The sequence below is a fragment of the Chamaea fasciata genome, unplaced genomic scaffold (genome assembly GCF_029207755.1).
Source record: "Chamaea fasciata isolate MVZ Bird 193981 ecotype frontalis unplaced genomic scaffold, bChaFas1.0.hap1 SCAF_3, whole genome shotgun sequence".
Classification (NCBI taxonomy): Eukaryota; Metazoa; Chordata; class Aves; order Passeriformes; family Sylviidae; genus Chamaea; species Chamaea fasciata.
Window position 1 is genome coordinate 89,106,905 of NW_027094088.1, and position 16,507 is coordinate 89,123,411.

The 16,507-nt window shown below is 39.1% G+C and overlaps 1 protein-coding gene across 4 annotated transcripts; it reads left to right on the forward strand.

Moving 5' to 3' along the window:
- The first annotated feature begins 1,386 nt into the window (after positions 1–1,386).
- Positions 1,387–16,465, forward strand: RAB23 (RAB23, member RAS oncogene family). Of its 4 annotated transcripts, none has more exons than XM_066179737.1 (7): positions 1,387–1,534; positions 3,554–3,755; positions 4,574–4,659; positions 9,541–9,697; positions 11,120–11,202; positions 12,400–12,492; positions 13,348–16,465. In XM_066179737.1, exons 2-7 carry the CDS (start codon positions 3,601–3,603, stop codon positions 13,485–13,487), a joined length of 714 nt encoding a protein of 237 aa, XP_066035834.1. In that variant the 5' UTR covers positions 1,387–1,534; positions 3,554–3,600; the 3' UTR covers positions 13,488–16,465. The 4 variants fall into 4 exon arrangements, with proteins under 4 accessions (XP_066035834.1, XP_066035833.1, XP_066035836.1 ...); XM_066179736.1 differs by having other exon boundaries at positions 1,387–1,530; XM_066179739.1 differs by having other exon boundaries at positions 1,387–1,523.
- The last annotated feature ends 42 nt before the right edge of the window (positions 16,466–16,507 follow it).

Here is a 16,507-nt window from a genome sequence, read left to right on the forward strand (position 1 = left end):
AACATCACAGGCAGGTCATAGTACGTGTTCTAGCCTTACACTTCATAAAAGCATTACCCAATATATAGAATTTCACAAACAAAAAAATTAAACATTATAATTACTTAGAGCCATCATTAATTTAATTAGGGAACTTCAGACAGGCTACATTTTCTCCAACCTTGTACAGCTGTGGCCACAGGCTCCCTTTTCCAGTCAACAGAGAGAACAGAAGGAGCAGTCCACATGGGATACTTGACACCCATCTGAAGGTGAACCATACCACACAAGTGTTTACAATGCAGGCATTAGGTGAGATGAATCCCAGCCACACCCCCAACGTCTCCCGTGATGAAAACAGGGAAGTATAATAAGGCACACTTCCAATATATTACTTTGGTATTAGGCAGGTAACAAATTTCTCCTAATGTGAGGGCTGTACAATTCAAGGCCTTTTGGAACAGAGAAGCCCTGGCATCAGTCAGATTCTGAGACTATGAGCCAGTGTCAGCATTAACAAAATGAACATACACATTTCAAAACAAAAACCATGCATAAAATCTTACTATTCCTTTGGAATGTAACTGCATAATGTTCTAATCCAAAAAGTATTTATTTAGGGACAGGCATAACTAATTGACTCTAGAACAAAGCTGTTGCCTTGGGAAGCACAGGACACAGCATAGAGAGCTCTCTGTTGTGGAAGGCAGATTTCATCAACCCACACTTGGCAATATCTGAGTGCTCCTTGGCCATCTTTGAGTAGCAGGAGGGCCGGGAGCACTAAGAGCAGCCACCCCAGCCAGAGATGTGCTCTGCAGTGCTGAAAGGGGATTTAAGGCAGCAGACATCTTCTGGCAGTTTTAACTTAGAAAACCAACCAACCGAAAACAAAACAAAAAAGGGGGTTAATAAAGGTTGAATCTTCAGATTTTGAGACTACCACTTCTGTTGTTATGCCAAAACGTATCCCGTTTAATGTATAGTCTGGGAGCTGGCAGACCACGTACCATGGTAATGGGCACATCTTGGTTTTAAAAAAAGGGTGTTACACACAGGGAGGCAGCTGCCTTCCGTGGTAGCCTAAGGAAAACCCGTGGCTGATCACACGGTTTTGCTTTTCATGGGGAATGAGGTGAGGAATGCCGACGTATAGCGAATGGACCACAGATGAAGGCACCCCGTGGACAAGGAAAGATCAGCCTTTTCCGGATATTTCCTCAGGAACCCAGAGGAAAACCCCTCAAACGCACCTTCTCCCTCATCTCAAGCCCGACCGGGGCGCCCACCGCCCCAGCCCAGCCCCGCGGTATCGCCTCCCGAGCGCCGCCCACAGCGGGGTCCGCCGCCGGGGCGTGGGCAGCGGGCAGGCGCCTCCCCGAGCGGCGCCCCCGGTCCTGACGGCGCTTCCGGGCGGGGGAGCCGGGATGTGCGTCCGGGTTGGGTCGGCCCCAGCGAGTGGTTTCCTCTCGCCTTCTCCCCGTCTCCTCTGCCCTGCGTCCCTCCACCGCCGTGCCCTCGAGGGAGCGCCGCCCGCCCGCTCCGTAAGGGGTTGGTGAGACCGGCCGCGGGCGGGCGGGGATCGAGCCCGGGCGCCCCGGGCTGGCGGGAGCGGGGCCGGGGCCGCGGGAGGGGCCGGGGCGGCCGAACCTCCGCCCTCGGCGTGGTCCCTCGGGCAGGGCCGGGAGGTGTCGGTGGGATGGATCCCTGCGCGGAGACCCGTGGGTGGCTGCCTCTGTTCTCGCCCAAAATGGCCATCCGGCTTCCCGGTGCTAACGGGGCTTGCCGAACTCCTGGTAGCCGGGTGTAGGCAAATGCAGTCGAGAAACATCATCTGCCTGAGCGAGCCGAGCGAAGGGATCGGGTAGCCGCGCTCTGCCAGCACGGGTGTGAGTGTGCTCATGGGCAGAGCCTTCAAAACGGGAGTGTTTGCCCCTCTTTCGAAAGAAGGGTGATCTGATTCTTGGGAGAAAATCAGCCACTCTGCAGCTTCAGAATGTTACTGTGATATCCCGGCACAGCAGAAGGTGGGAGAAACAGCTTTTATCAGGTGGGCAGTTGTAGCAAGTCCGGGAAAGAGCCTGGTGTTACAGGCAGAATTTTGGTTTTTTTGGTGGTGGGTCAGTCCGCACAACAGCCATGCCTGCCGGCAATAGGTTTCCCCCTTTTTCAAAGGAGGAAACTACTTTTACACGAGTTAGTAGGACTCACTGAAGGAGTTTTAGACTAGATGTGAAGGAGAAAAGTGATAAAACCAGGCTCCCTAGAGAAGAATTTGGGAGAGGCATGCATTTGAGGGATGGAGGTCCAGAGAGTGATGGTGAGTAGATTTAAATCCATCTGGCAGCTGGTTGCTAGTGGTGGTCCCCAGGGCTTAGTGTTTGCACCAGTCCTGTTTAATAACTTTATCAATGATCTTGACGAAGTGATTGCATGCACCCTCAGTCAGTTTGCAGTTGACAGCAGGTTGGGTGGGAGTGTTGGTCTACTGAAGGGTAAGAAGGCCCTGCAGAGGCATCTGGACAGGTTGGATTGATGGTCCGGGGCCAGTTGTGTGAGATGAAACAAGAACAAGTGCTAGCTACTACACGTGGGTCACAGCAACCCCATGCAGAGCTACAGGCTGGTGGCAGAGTGGCTGGAATGGGGCCCAGTGGGAAAGGACCTGGGGGTGCTGGGTTGACTGCAGCTGGACATGAGCCAGTGTGTGCCCAGGTGGTCAACAAGGCCAGTGGCATCCTGGCCTGTATGAGCAATAGTGTGGCCAGCAGGACCAGGGCAGGGATTGTCCCTCTGTACTCAGCACCGAGGTGAGGCCACAGCTCAAAATCCTGTGTGCGGTTCTGGGCCCCTCACTGCAAGAAAGACATCGAGAGGCTGGAGTGAGTTGCAAGAGCAATGAGGTGAAGGGTCTAGAACACAAGTCCTATGAAAAATGGCTGAGGGAGCTGGGGTCATTTCAGGAGCTGCCTGAAAAGAAGTTGTAGGAGGGTGGGGGTTGGTCTCATCTGCAAGTAATAAGCCATAGGACAAGAGGGAATGGCCTCAAGGTTTGCCAGGGGAGTTTTAGGTTGGATATTAGAAAAAATTCTTCACTGAAAGGCATTGGAACAGGCTGCCTGTGGCAGTGGGGCAACATCACCGTCCCTGGAGGTATTTAAAAGGTGTGTGCATGTGGCACTTAGGGACATGGTTTAACACTTAGCAGTGTTGGGTTAATGATTGGACTTGCTGATCTTTGAGGTCTTTTCCAACATTAACCATTCTGTGATTTTGTAGTTCAGTGCCTCCATTTCTTCCTCATTAAGAAAAAAAGCCACCAAAACATCAGTGAAATATCTTTGCAATAAGCCGAATAAAATATTCTCTACTTCCAATTTTTATTAATTTTCCATTAGTAAGTGTCAAACTGAAGCTAGTTAAATAACTTGCCTGAGGCCACTTAAGCAATCTGTGACAGAGACAGAAATAAATTGTACTATCTATATGCATCCTAATCTGTGTGATGATCTTGCCTCTTGCTTTCTATTCACAGCATTTTTATGACCATAATAGCTATTTACTTTGTTGACAGAATCAGTAGTTTCCTGAATAAACCAGAGAGTCACCTGAGACGCAGAGATGTTGGAAGAAGATATGGAGGTGGCCATCAAAGTGGTAGTAGTAGGAAATGGAGCTGTTGGGAAGTCCAGTATGATTCAGCGATATTGCAAGGGGATTTTTACAAAAGACTACAAGAAAACTATTGGTGTAGATTTCCTGGAAAGACAGATCCAGTATGTATTAAAGAGATGACATACTATTGATTTTTACCTCTCTCTCTCTATTTCTTTTTTCTGTTGTAATCTTGAAATTTATGAAGACTAGGAAAACAAGGCCTGCTGTTTCTGAAGCACACTAAAGGGAGTTGTTTTCTCTCTTGCACTGTGGGCTAAAGTTATATCCTTTATTCTCCATCCAGAATTTTAAATTATAAATAAAATCTGGAATCTCTGCCAAACCAAACTCTTTGACAAGTTTGCTTCGTATTCTGCCACTTGTTGATTATTTTTTAATTTGTTTTTGTGATTTCTTGAGAAGAAGTGAAACTGCTCATGAGAAAAGTATTACACAAATTTATTAGCCAATATAGAAAAAGTGACTGTGAAAAAATTAGTTAGAGTCTTTATGCAGAATAAGCAGATAGTATCCAATTATGTTTGGTAAAGTGGAAAATCTTATGACAATGAGAAGTGAAAAAAATTCTATAAATTCTGCAAGCTGATTAAAAAGACAAAAGCAGTATTCTTCAGGCACCTGAATTTTGTTGTGGTGTCTATCTTATTTTTCATTGTAGAGGGAAATGTAGAGGAAGAAGAGGAAAAGAAGAGGAAGATGTAATACAGATTGTAAAGAGCATATAATGTAGTTGAGGGACTATTGCCATTGTATGTTATGAAGGTGAATGAATATTAATAATGTTACATCATGTTTAAATCCAGTTAAATTTGATTTGGATTACTCTTATAGTGTAGAAACAGAAGTATTTCCTTGTCAATTGTTTTGATTTGTTCCTGTTACTGTATTGATCGTAAAACTGTCTTGTTTATTTCAGAGTTAATGGTGAAGATGTCAGGCTAATGCTGTGGGACACTGCAGGTCAAGAGGAATTTGATGCAATAACGAAGGCCTACTATAGAGGTGAAAATACCATGTTTGTTGTTTGGTAGTTTTTGGGTTTTCTTGGTCTGCATATCTCTAAAATGTTTTCCTATCTTTGTATTAAGAATTTCAGTTATTTTGTGTGTATGCAAAGCATGTTTAGTTCAGCTTTTTCAATTCTTAAGTATTTTTTCTCTTTGTGCAAGTTTCTTGTCTTAATCATGTCCGCTTTATGCAGTAGTGACCTTTAGAAAACTTTGAATGAAATGAGACAAATATCTGCGCAGAAAATGGACGGAATGTAGACATTCAGTCAATCAGATGCAAATGGGTTTTTTCCCTCTAAAAGTGTTTCATTGTTTCTGAGAGACACACAAATTGGTAAATACTCCAACAACTGTGGATGAGGCACATAGTAATTAATCCAAGGAGAGGAAAATCCAGCAGTCATCCTAGAAGGACAGTTTACAGGGCACAGGCATTCTTTTGCTAGTACAGTCTGCCTTGAATACGTTAAAATACAAGCAGTAAGAAAAGCGTATTTACTTCATAAAATAAACTATTACTTGTGTAAAGGCAGCTTATCTATTTAACCAGTTACAAATTGCATACTTTAGCTTTCTTTGCTTAAAATTTAACAGTGGTTCTGTAAATACTTCTCTTTGGTTTTTTCAATGGGAGAGATAAAAATGACTGCTCAGATTTCACTGTTCAGTTCTTGCAAACTAAGTACCTGAGGATGGGGGAAAATGTACTGCTATGGTATAAAATTACCTCATTTAGAGATAAAATAATGATTATGCCAAGCTGTTCCAGGGTGTTGTAGTCTTAGGATCTTTTTATGTTTCATAATCAATTTGCTAATAGGTGGGGTTTTTTGGTAATACTTGTTGCCTGTGATTGATGATTACAGTTTTCTCAGAAAAAGATCTTGTTTTGTCACGTGGATATAGATAATTTACAGCTGACAAGCTGAGCATATGAATTTTAGATGGTAGTAGTTGATTCTTTTGGAGCTTCCTTTTTACTGTCCTGGCCCTTGGTCCTCTTGTGTGTTTTGCTTTCCCCAGTTTTTTCAAGCCAAAGACTTTTTCTCCTAATTACTGGGACTGATAGGCTAGAATATGGAGTGTTGAGAAGAACTCAGAAGTACACTTACTAGCCTCACTTAGCACAAGCAACCTGGTGGTTTAAAACTAAAAAGTTTGCATGAATATCTTGAAATCTTGGTCTTGACTCATGAAGGACAAGGGAAATCAGAAGAGCCTGGAATGCAATTTTGGTCTAACCTCAGCAATCACACTATTATAGAAGCAAAAAGTGAAGCTCACTTTGGAAATGTCAGGATTTTATTGCTGATAAGGGGAGGACATCTCTAAGATAGGTTAAGATAAATGCTGCCTGTTAATTTAAGGTTTGCTTCTACCACTGTCCCACTATCATTGCACTTAATGTACTCCCCTGGGATACTGTCTGTTGTCATTTCTTCAGTGCTCACACATGAAGGCTTCAGAGCCTGTCTCTGAGTGTTTCTTGTCCAGGGACCAAACTCCTTCAGCCTTGCAGAGAAAAAGAATTGGAGCTGACAGTGGATTTGTCATGTGGTTTTCTATGTGCAGGCAAATGAGTGCAGCCAGTGTAGTTGCATGCCCATGACCACACAGTGCAAGGAGTCCAGCAGCCTAAATTCAGAGTTGAAGGAAGCACTGTATGTATTTAATAATTTCCTTTTTTTTGTATTATACCATGCACCTTCTCACCACTTTCTCTGTGATTGAAGTCAAATGTTTCTCAAGGCAGTATTTGATAATTTCTTCATGCATGTATCCTCTTCCTTTTCCTACCACTGGTATATCTTGAAGATCCTTGAGACATCTTGCTCATTAGTGTGTTACTCCATTGCTGATTAGTCAAATTGTCAGGATCCTCATTTTGTTGCAAAATAGTTCATTCTTCATTATTAAGCCTTCATATTGCTTTAGTTTGCATTTGTTAACCCCTCTTGTCTGTGGCAAATATGATAATGGAAGGCCTGCAATACTGCCCTGGTACAGTTCTTTTAGATACTGTTAAGGAGACATTAAATCCTGCTGAGCCTATTAAAGACGGCCAGGATCCACAGAATTTAGAACATCAGCAGTAAACAAGAATTTCTGGATGATGATGCTGGATTTTGATCTCAGTGTGAGATTCAACAAGTCACTATCAGTTTTATAGCCTGGAATTTCTATCATAGCCTGGAAAAGCTGAGGCAAAGTACTGAGTGAAATGAGCTGGGTCAGGTATAAAGCCTGTGAGACTCCCCTCATGGCAAGGAGTTTCCTTACACTTTTTCTATTGCAAAGGCTCTGTACCATTATGAAAGGAGAAAAAAAAAAAAAGTGGTTATGGAGTCTATAACCTATGGGGATGGGATAGTCTGCTGAACTCATCTTTGAGACCAGTTCAGCTGACAACCTCATGCTTTACTTGAATTAAGTAGCAGTAGTATCTAAATTTTTTTCTGAATTGCTCTCAGTATAAATATTATGTCAGTGATTCTGCAGGCAGTTGGAACATTTTAAAATATAGAGGAATTATCAATGCAGTAATTGCACACAATGTCATTTTCTTCAGTACTTAAAAGTAGCTTTATGGAACAGCTTCTTACAAAAGAACTTTAATTTAAAATATTCATTGAGAACATCCTGAGCTGTTATGCTCCTCTTTGACACTATCCTGAGCCTTTGCTGCTGGTACATTATGTTGTTGTACATAATCTATTGTATGACAGAGGTGGTGTATGATTCCATTAGCAGTGGGTGACTGAGATAGTAACGTTACTGACTCCTGAATATTGTCAGTGCCTGCATTAAAAAAGGTGTTTACGTGGCTAAATGCTGGGGTTTGTCTTTTTATTTCCCTCCTTAGAACTCTTAGATGTATATTAAATTGTTTATGTTTTCAATAAAAATACGGAGTATTTAGCAGACGTCTTGAAGGTGAAAAGAATTTGCGTATTGAAATCTCTGCCCTGCAGTATCTTCTGTTGAACTTTGGTGATGTACCAACTTCTGCACCATACTGAAATCTACTTCAGAAAGACCACAGTTGATACTGTCTTGCATTCAGTCTGAGAGGAAAAGTCATTTTTTCTTCTCTTCTTAAATAAGCATCTTACAGAGTTATTGGGTTAGTTAAGTCTGATACATACAATCTAGCAATCGAAAACTTTGGCAGATGTTTGGAAGTACACAATGACACAAGTGTATAGAATTTGTCAGTGTTGATGACACTTTGTTTTACTGTTGTTTGTTGTAAAAATCTTGAAGATCCTCAAAAATATTTCAGTTTGATTCTTTATTAAAGCCTGTCATCTAATTCCCTTTTGAAACAAATTCTCTTTACTTACCACGTGCTAGGGCTTTTCCCTCTAAACTTACTGTTACCTGTGGTAGCACTCAGAAGGAATGGGTGGAAGGAGAAAGATGAAATGAAGGTGTCATAGTCTGGAAACTTCATAAAGGATTTCTTGGTCTTGAAACTGAACAAAGTGATGTTTACAGGTGGTGAGAGTATTTTAATAAGTGCTCTCATCTCCATTAAGCTACTTTGTGAGATAATAGGCAATTTAAAATGCAAACTAACCTGCTTTGGAAAGAATAATGAATTTTACACCTATGTCACAGGAATTGCATCAGAATAATTGCTTACCTTAGAGTACAGTGTGGACAGTAGGGAAAACAAACAGTTTTACTACACAAATAATAGGGGAAATTATGGAAGGCTGTATTGCTGCTTTTTTACTGGTAGAGCTTCAGTTGAAGTTTTTAGGACAGTTCTTATTGTTTTGCATAAAACCATACCAGAAGAGTCTTAATATGCATGTGGAAGAATGTTAAAGAGCATAGGAAATCTTTCTCAAGATAGACTCTGAACCTGGCTTTTAAAAAGCTAAATAAAAGCAAACCTGGTAAGAGAACTTGTGTGCTTGGTGTCAAGAGAGATACAAAGATAAACAGAATACAGGAATTGGGGATACTTGGTAAAATTCTGAGATAAAATTCATACTGATCAAAAATTTTTCATGCTATATGGTATTAATTTGAAATGTTCACCACAAGAGTCTCTAAAACACAGGCTATCTATTTCTTTCATACTCTATTACTAAGTAACTAGTATATTGAAAGCATATAAATAATGAAGTGTGGAAAGAAAAGCAGTTTCTGGACAATAACAAAGGGCTACTGGACAGTCAAAAGACCACACACTAATATTTCAGCTGAGGAAGTACCTTCTGAGTATCCATGGAGTTTAACTATTGTTTGTTTACAAAACCATAACAAAAGGTTTTGTATAATTTATCGTAGTTGCTCTGATAGAATTATTAGACTATCTGATAGTATTAATTAGAAACACACTTATTTCCCCCAAAAAGCTACTGACAATTTACTTGAAATAATCACAACTTCCTCTGAAAACTTTTTTAAAGTTTCCTGCTTTTCAGAATCCAAATTACTGTACCACAAAGGATAATGTGGAATGTGCTTTACAGATGCTCCACACAGGAAAAAATTTGTTTTCTGGCCTCCATTAATCTGTCTGTAAAACACTAATAAACAAACCTTCCCTTCCCTTGTTCCAGCCTTTCCAAATCTTCTGCTGTTCCTTTCCTCTGTATACATTCAATATGCTGGAATTAACTTTAAAGGTAACAGACCCATGGTCATCATGAAGATGATTGTAATGATCAAAATAATATGGCAATGAATTTTCTTTTAGGGAATCTATGACGAGTGGTTTGACACAAGCTGGTGGTAAAAGTGCGTGTTTATGGGAAATACTTGAAAAATCCCTCATATTTTAAATACACTGCAATTTATTTTTCTGTTGTTTATTGGCTAATTTGTGTGTATTTGTAATTTATTTGTATATTTCTAGGAGCCCAGGCTTGTGTTCTTGTGTTTTCTACAACTGACAGAGAGTCCTTCAAAGCAATCCCTACCTGGAAGGAAAAAGTTGTGACTGAAGTTGGTGACATTCCCACAGTTCTTGTGCAGAATAAGATTGATCTTCTTGATGACTCTTGCATAAAGAAGTAGGAGTTCTATTGTACTACTTTTAAAGATTAATAGGTGCCCCCTGTATGCACAAGTTTTAAGAAGTCTTAGAGTATCTGGGTTGTCCCTCCTGTGTCCTGCGTCCAGACACGCCCTAGGAGCACACAGGGCAGGTGTTGCTGCATGAGTGTAGATACTTGGGCAGATGTGCTGCAAAACTAGGAGCTTGCTGTTTGTTTCGTGCTGCATCCTGAAGCCAAAACTAAGAGAGGAATGACATGAAAAGTTTGGTTCTGGCATAATATGAGTCACACTTTTTTTTTTTTTTTAACTCAGAAAATCTAAAACTATAAATTTTCTCTCCTGTTAAAATTCAGTTGCTTTTAAACCATGCTGTGCACCACTGAAGGCACATTGGGTGTTTGGTTAGTGAACGCTTGCTAATATTCTTTGCTTTCTTTAATTTGTTTCTTATTATTAATTTTTATCAAAACATTGTAACTCTGTAGAAATACGTATGTGGTGATATTCTCAAACTGCATGATGCTGAATCTTCCTTGCTGTATTTTTCTTTACAGATTTTATTGTCAGTTCTTTCCGCCCTTGTGTATGTGACCGCCTTCATTCTTGTAATAAAATCAGCTTAACAAATGCTTTTATTTACCACAGCATTTCATGTAGAAAATAGTGCATGATCAAGTTGATCATTCTCCACTTCTTTGATTTCTGTCATCTTCCTGAGAGATTTAAATTATTTCTTCTTTTTTGTTGTTTCCTGCACTGGCTTTCTTTGTTGTCTGTTTGCTATCATTGATGGCATAAATCAGCTTCTACTTCTTCTGCAAAGAATTCTGAGGATTTTTCAAAGGAAAAGCAAAATTGCATTTGAACTCCTCCTTTATTCATGGTATGTCACTTAGGTTTGGTTCTCGGAATACACTGTCTGCCTCAGTAACATAATCTTTCTGATGATGTGATTTTCCTTAGGGAAGTATTCATAAGTTTGTTAAACTTTAACATAAGTTCTTTTTCACTTCGCAGAAAAAAGTAATCCTTGATTTCATCTGTTCTCATCTGATTGCATAGCATACTGCTTCATTAAGATATACCTAAGGATTAGTTTTTGTTGTTCAGAGTTTGCAGTTACAGTGCTGTTTATTACTGTCTCCTTCCTTTTGGTTTCACCAACACTCTTCTTCGAGCCCTTGGGAAGTTTTATTTAATGAAGTCAGTAAAAACTGGATAGAATTCCTTTGAGTCATAAAGAAACTGCATGTAAAATACTTCCTTTTTATAGTGGAGATATTGTAAAGAAATTAAGCATTAGGCATATTTAGACTGTCTTGAATGTCTCAACCCACTTTGCCACGTTCAACTTAGAACGAAGCATTTTGTTTATAAGAATAAATGCTGACAAATGAACCAGATAAAGATTTACAAAGTTGCCTTGTGTCGTGCAGTGAGGAGGCGGAAGCGCTGGCAAAGAAGCTGAAAGTGAGATTCTACCGAGCGTCGGTGAAGGAAGACCTGAACGTGAGCGAAGGTAGGAGGTGCCGTGGGGAGGCCGTGTCCTGCCTGGTACCTACACGTCCTTGTGTGCTGGTGACAGCCCTCTTTATTGTCCACGCCTTAAACACAGCCAAAATGACCTGATATCAGTGAGTTAGGCCCATTTCTTTATGCACATCTTTCTCTTCTACAAACGCACACAACTGCAGTGTTTTACAAGTGTGTTAAGGCTCCTCAGTCCTAGTGAGTGTCAGTAAGCGTGAGCTTTTAAAACAAATACATGTAGAAGTTCAGTTATTGCAACATACAAATTGTTGAACAGATTGTTTTGTAATTGTTAATAATAAATAATTGATAGAAAATTATTTTATATTTCAGTCATATTTAAATGAAGTGCATTACAAGATTGCATCTCTTGCAGTGTTTTATCTACTGGTGATATTTGGTTAGTTCCTAAGTACCACTTTCAATGAACTTAATGTCATAAGAGTAGTCTTAAAATATTGAGTCTCTATCTTTTGTGGGCTGGGTTTGAATAATCATGAACTATACTCTCTAATGATATATTCTTGTTTAATTAGCCAAGATTAATAGTAAACTCCCTGTTTCTTCTCTATTAACATCATTCACCACGGGAAAAATCTGCAAGAGAAAATATAAAACGCTTTTGTATCATCTTTAAATGAGCTGAATTACAAATGTAAATAATCATAACACATCTAGGTTCTGAAAATTCTGCTTTAGTTTTACATTTTTTCAGATTCCTAGGTCAACCTCTTATTTGCCAATAGAAATGAGGGTAGCATTAGTTAATTAGAAAAAAGTTGTTGCCATGTTTTATTAATAGAATTACTTTACATGACTGCTATTTTTCTAAGGCTTCTTGCAAATATATATATATAATAAATTCCCACATAACTGTAAAAGGTTCCAAGTTGCATTAATTGAAACATTTGGCAGTATGTGTGTGCAAGTTTTTTTAGTAAGAGCATTGAGATATTTCTGTGCAAGACTTCAGTGCTGCAAACTGTAAGAGCTAGGCAGACATTGGACTGACCTGGGTTCTGCCCAGGCACACAGGCTTGCCCAGAGTCACTCACCAGGTTGTGCTAAACCTGGGGTGTGAAATGCACTTTTGTCACCATGCAGAATTTTGATACAGTGGGATGATGATGATGATGACGATTTTTAAACATTCTGTGATGTACCTTTTTTCTTTTTAACTTTTCAGTTTTTAAGTATTTGGCTGATAAATATCTTCAAAAGCTCAAGCAACAAACAGCAGAAGATTCAGAACTAGTACACACAAGCAGTAACAAGATTGGTATGTACACTGTAATAAAAAAAAAAACCCTAGAAACAGTATTTTGTGCCACCAAAGCTTATGGTCTAATCTGTTTCCTTATGGAATTAATACAAGGTGAATCAGGGTCTAATTATTACCTCCCTATCTTAGGATATCATCTCTTGCTGTAAAATAACTTTGTGATTCTTTAAAGTTACAAGATGGTCAAACTGATGTACAAACATTTCTAGCTGATGCTTGGCAAGTGCCCTTTTACTAAATTTATTTAAACAAGATTGTGTATGGATTTGAGAAGGAGGCTTGTTGGGGTTTTTTTAATGTAATTAGCATTACATAGCATTGCTCATCTCAATGTGGACTTTTAAGACTCACTGGGAAAGAATCTGGCATGTAATCAGAAGGTGTTTGTAAGTTGCCTTCTGTAAGAAAACACTGAACTTCTGTAGTTCTTTAAAGAATTTCTGAGTCAGGTAATTTATTTTCCTTAAAGCACTCCCTTTTTATTCAGGCCTTTTACGTACCTTTATATCAACAAAGTTTCTGAATTTTAAATCGTCGTGTTTTTCTTCTGTTATGTTACTCAGCTAACCACAATTTTGTGCAGCTAGTAACATACACATACATACACAGATGAGTAAATGTGCTGCCTTCAATTACACAGATGCATACCAGCTTTAAATACTGCCTGGTTAGTAATTGCAACCGCCTCTACTTCCAATTTAGCTGCAAAATTGACCCAAAATAGATTTTAAAATGTGCGTATACCTTTGAGGTGCTCTACTGTGCCTTAGCAGGTGTTGCATCTGAAGTGTTTATGTATTATGCTGCAAGCTGTAAGCAAATATAAATACTTCTCTTGTCTGAATTCTGTAGGTGTTTTTAATACAGCTGGTGGAAGTCACTCCAACCAAAATTCTAGCACTCTTAATGGTGGAGATGTCATCAACCTTAAACCCAACAAACAGAGGACCAAGAAAACCAGAAGTCCTTTTAGCAACTGCAGTATACCCTAGACCACTTTTGGAGGAAATGAAGAAACTCAGAGAATTGGATGAAGTTGTGCAATTGAATACAGAATAAAGCCAGCTGTAGAGGTATTTTTACCGGTGCTTTAGCAAATCTTGTGCCTCCTTGAAAGAGGGTGGATTGATTTAGATGAACTTGCTGATGCTGTGGGTTTGCTGTGTGGCCTGAGACGCCTGGTGGCGACACACAGAACCGTGGCTGCCTTGTGCACTTTGTACAGATTAGGTGAGCTGTTCCTTTTTCAAGGAATTGCTTACAGAGCTATGACCTAGGTGTTGCTGAATTGCAAAGCACATTTAATGTAAGGATAATACTTAGACTTATAGGTACGGTCTGTAACTCTGTGGCCCAATGTAATGTAGCAACCTTGCAACTCAATTTCAAAGCAAATATTAGAATTAGTCAGGACACTACCAAGATAAATGAAGAGCAAAAAAAACACTACTTCATTTTATGCCTGACCATATTAATATGGATTCTGGCAGTCCTGTGGGTGCAAAATCCTTGCATTATATATATGTGTGCTAAGGTATATATGTAAACATTTGGGATGAATATCTAGGCTTGGTTCCAGTGTCTGCATTACTTGGAGATCAGGTAATGATCATCAAATAGCATCTTCCAATTGTCCTTTAAAAATGTTGCATTTCAGATGAGGCTTTCCAAGCTGCCACTGTGTATGTTTAACTTGCTATACTTTGGGCCTAAAAGCTTAAATTTTAAAATGTATGGTGCCAAAAATGCTCCTTTTTACCTAATGCTATGCTACAGACGTTTTGTAAGTTTGTTTTTCTCAGTCTCAACAGGTTGAACAAGTAACACTAACAGCTATTCAGAAGGACCACATAATCATATTCTTGTTCAAATTTGATTGTTGTATCCTGTGTTGTCTTATGAAAAAGGAATTTTCAAAGTGGTGTTACACAGTATTTATCTTATATGAAATTTTTTCATAGATACCATAAACTAAGTTACAGGGATCCAAAAAATTGCAGCTGATTATATTAGGGAGACATTCTTGAATGTTGTCTCAGAGTTAAAGTTAAGGAAATCTAATTCTGCAAGATGAGAGATATGGCAAAAAATTTTCAAAATGCTTTGGTAATTTTACAGAACTGATTTTGATGTTTAGGAGCCCAAATCTAACTTCAAGGTTATTTGGGCTAAGGCTCCTAAATCACTAAGGTGCTTTTAAAAATGCTAAGCAAAATACCTTTTATTTAGCAAAAATGAACACTTTATAATCCTTCTCAAGAGCATGCATGCCTTTTAAAACTATTCATTTTGTTTACATGTTTTTGTATGGTATGATATAATTTTAACTTTCTAAGATTTCTACAAGTCTGCCAGTGACAAATGCAAAATATGCTGCTTAAAAAAAGTTTTAATAGTTTTATGAATGGTGTATGAGAATGAAAATTGGTTAAGTGATTCTGTATATTTTTGAAGGAAGGACTTTTCACTATGTGAATTCATGTAGGAAGCTTGACTGACTTCGTTTCTAAGTCAATGAGTATGAAAACTTATTCCCACTGTCTGCAGGGAGAGAAGTGAGTGGCAAGTTATGCACAAACACTAAAGATCTCTGAACTCTGTATTTTATGATCTACTTTTATGATTACTTTTAGAAAGTATTAGACTTTCTACTGAGCACTATAGTTTCTTTGACAAGCTATTAGAGATCTGTTGCTGGCAAGAAGGAGAACACTCCATCAGTTCTGCTATTGCAGCAAAACCGTGTGTTCTTCACCATCATGTTTCCTGTAGTTTCTCTTGGATAAAGGCCTCTATTTTTTAACAAGTGCATTTAATCATTTTATGTATAAATGGAGTCAAGGCCTATCTGTCTTAGCACTTTAAGAAGTAAGGTACTTGGGATAAAATGACTGAACATCATGAGGCCACCTCAAAACTTAGGGTAGAGTGTGTGCATGAAGAATTTTGACAATTGTTTTTGATGTGGAATCTTTTACATTTTGTTGTCTGTCTCCAAGTTCCATGGGGTTTTATTCATTTTTCATGAAAAACAAAACCACGGTGTCTGAAACATCTTTTTTGCCTTGTTTGACTTTGTACAGCATACTGAAAAGTAACTCTTTATTATGTATGACAATTTGTGCTATTTTATGTTATACTGTAACACACTGTACAATTAATATAGGCTGTTTGTATTTAAATTATGTCACTATAAACTACTGGTTTTAATGACTCAGCAGAAATTTTCATAGTTGGAGACTTGACAGACTTGATAAATTTAAGATATGTAATTGAAAGGTAGTGCACATACTTTAATGTAGGAATAGTTATTTGCAGCATTGGGTAACAGTGAGTTTTCATTTTACTCCCATCCTAAATCTGAAGTGGATCTTTCTTTGTTGAGACCTTGCAGTGCTTTTCTCCAATATGACTGAGATGGAAACTGCCCAAATTAGCATCTTTTTGGGAAGTGCCCTGCATGTACTCTGCTTGAAAATTTTGATTTTTTTTATTCTGCTGGGGCTAGTGTGTAGATGTAAACCAGATGACTTTGCATATTGCAGGAACCCTTAGGTATTCACATGATTCTTCAGTGGCACTAACTTTTGCCTTTTGGAAGAAGAGACATACCGAAATGTTTTAGCACTGTGTGTTGTCCCTCATGAATAATTTTTATTACAAACATTACTCCATTCTCCACTCAAAGTGTGCTCATTAAATATTATATGTTTTAGTCAGCAAAACCTGCAGGTGCAGGGCTGGTAATAAAATTTCTCTTCTCTTTGCATCCCTGGGACTGCAAGGTGGGTGAGGATGCAGTTCTGTTATGCCCTGGATTGAGAGCAAGAGATGCCCATGCCACAAGACACAAAGTTCATTGCACTCCTATATATTCTTTTTATATCTCTTGAATAGCTCATTGACTGTATTATCTGGATATTGCCACAATTCTTTGCCCTTGGCTGGTAAAGCTACCACTAGCAGGAAACTTTAGTGATTGTTAATGCCTTAGTGAAATAGGGACTCACTA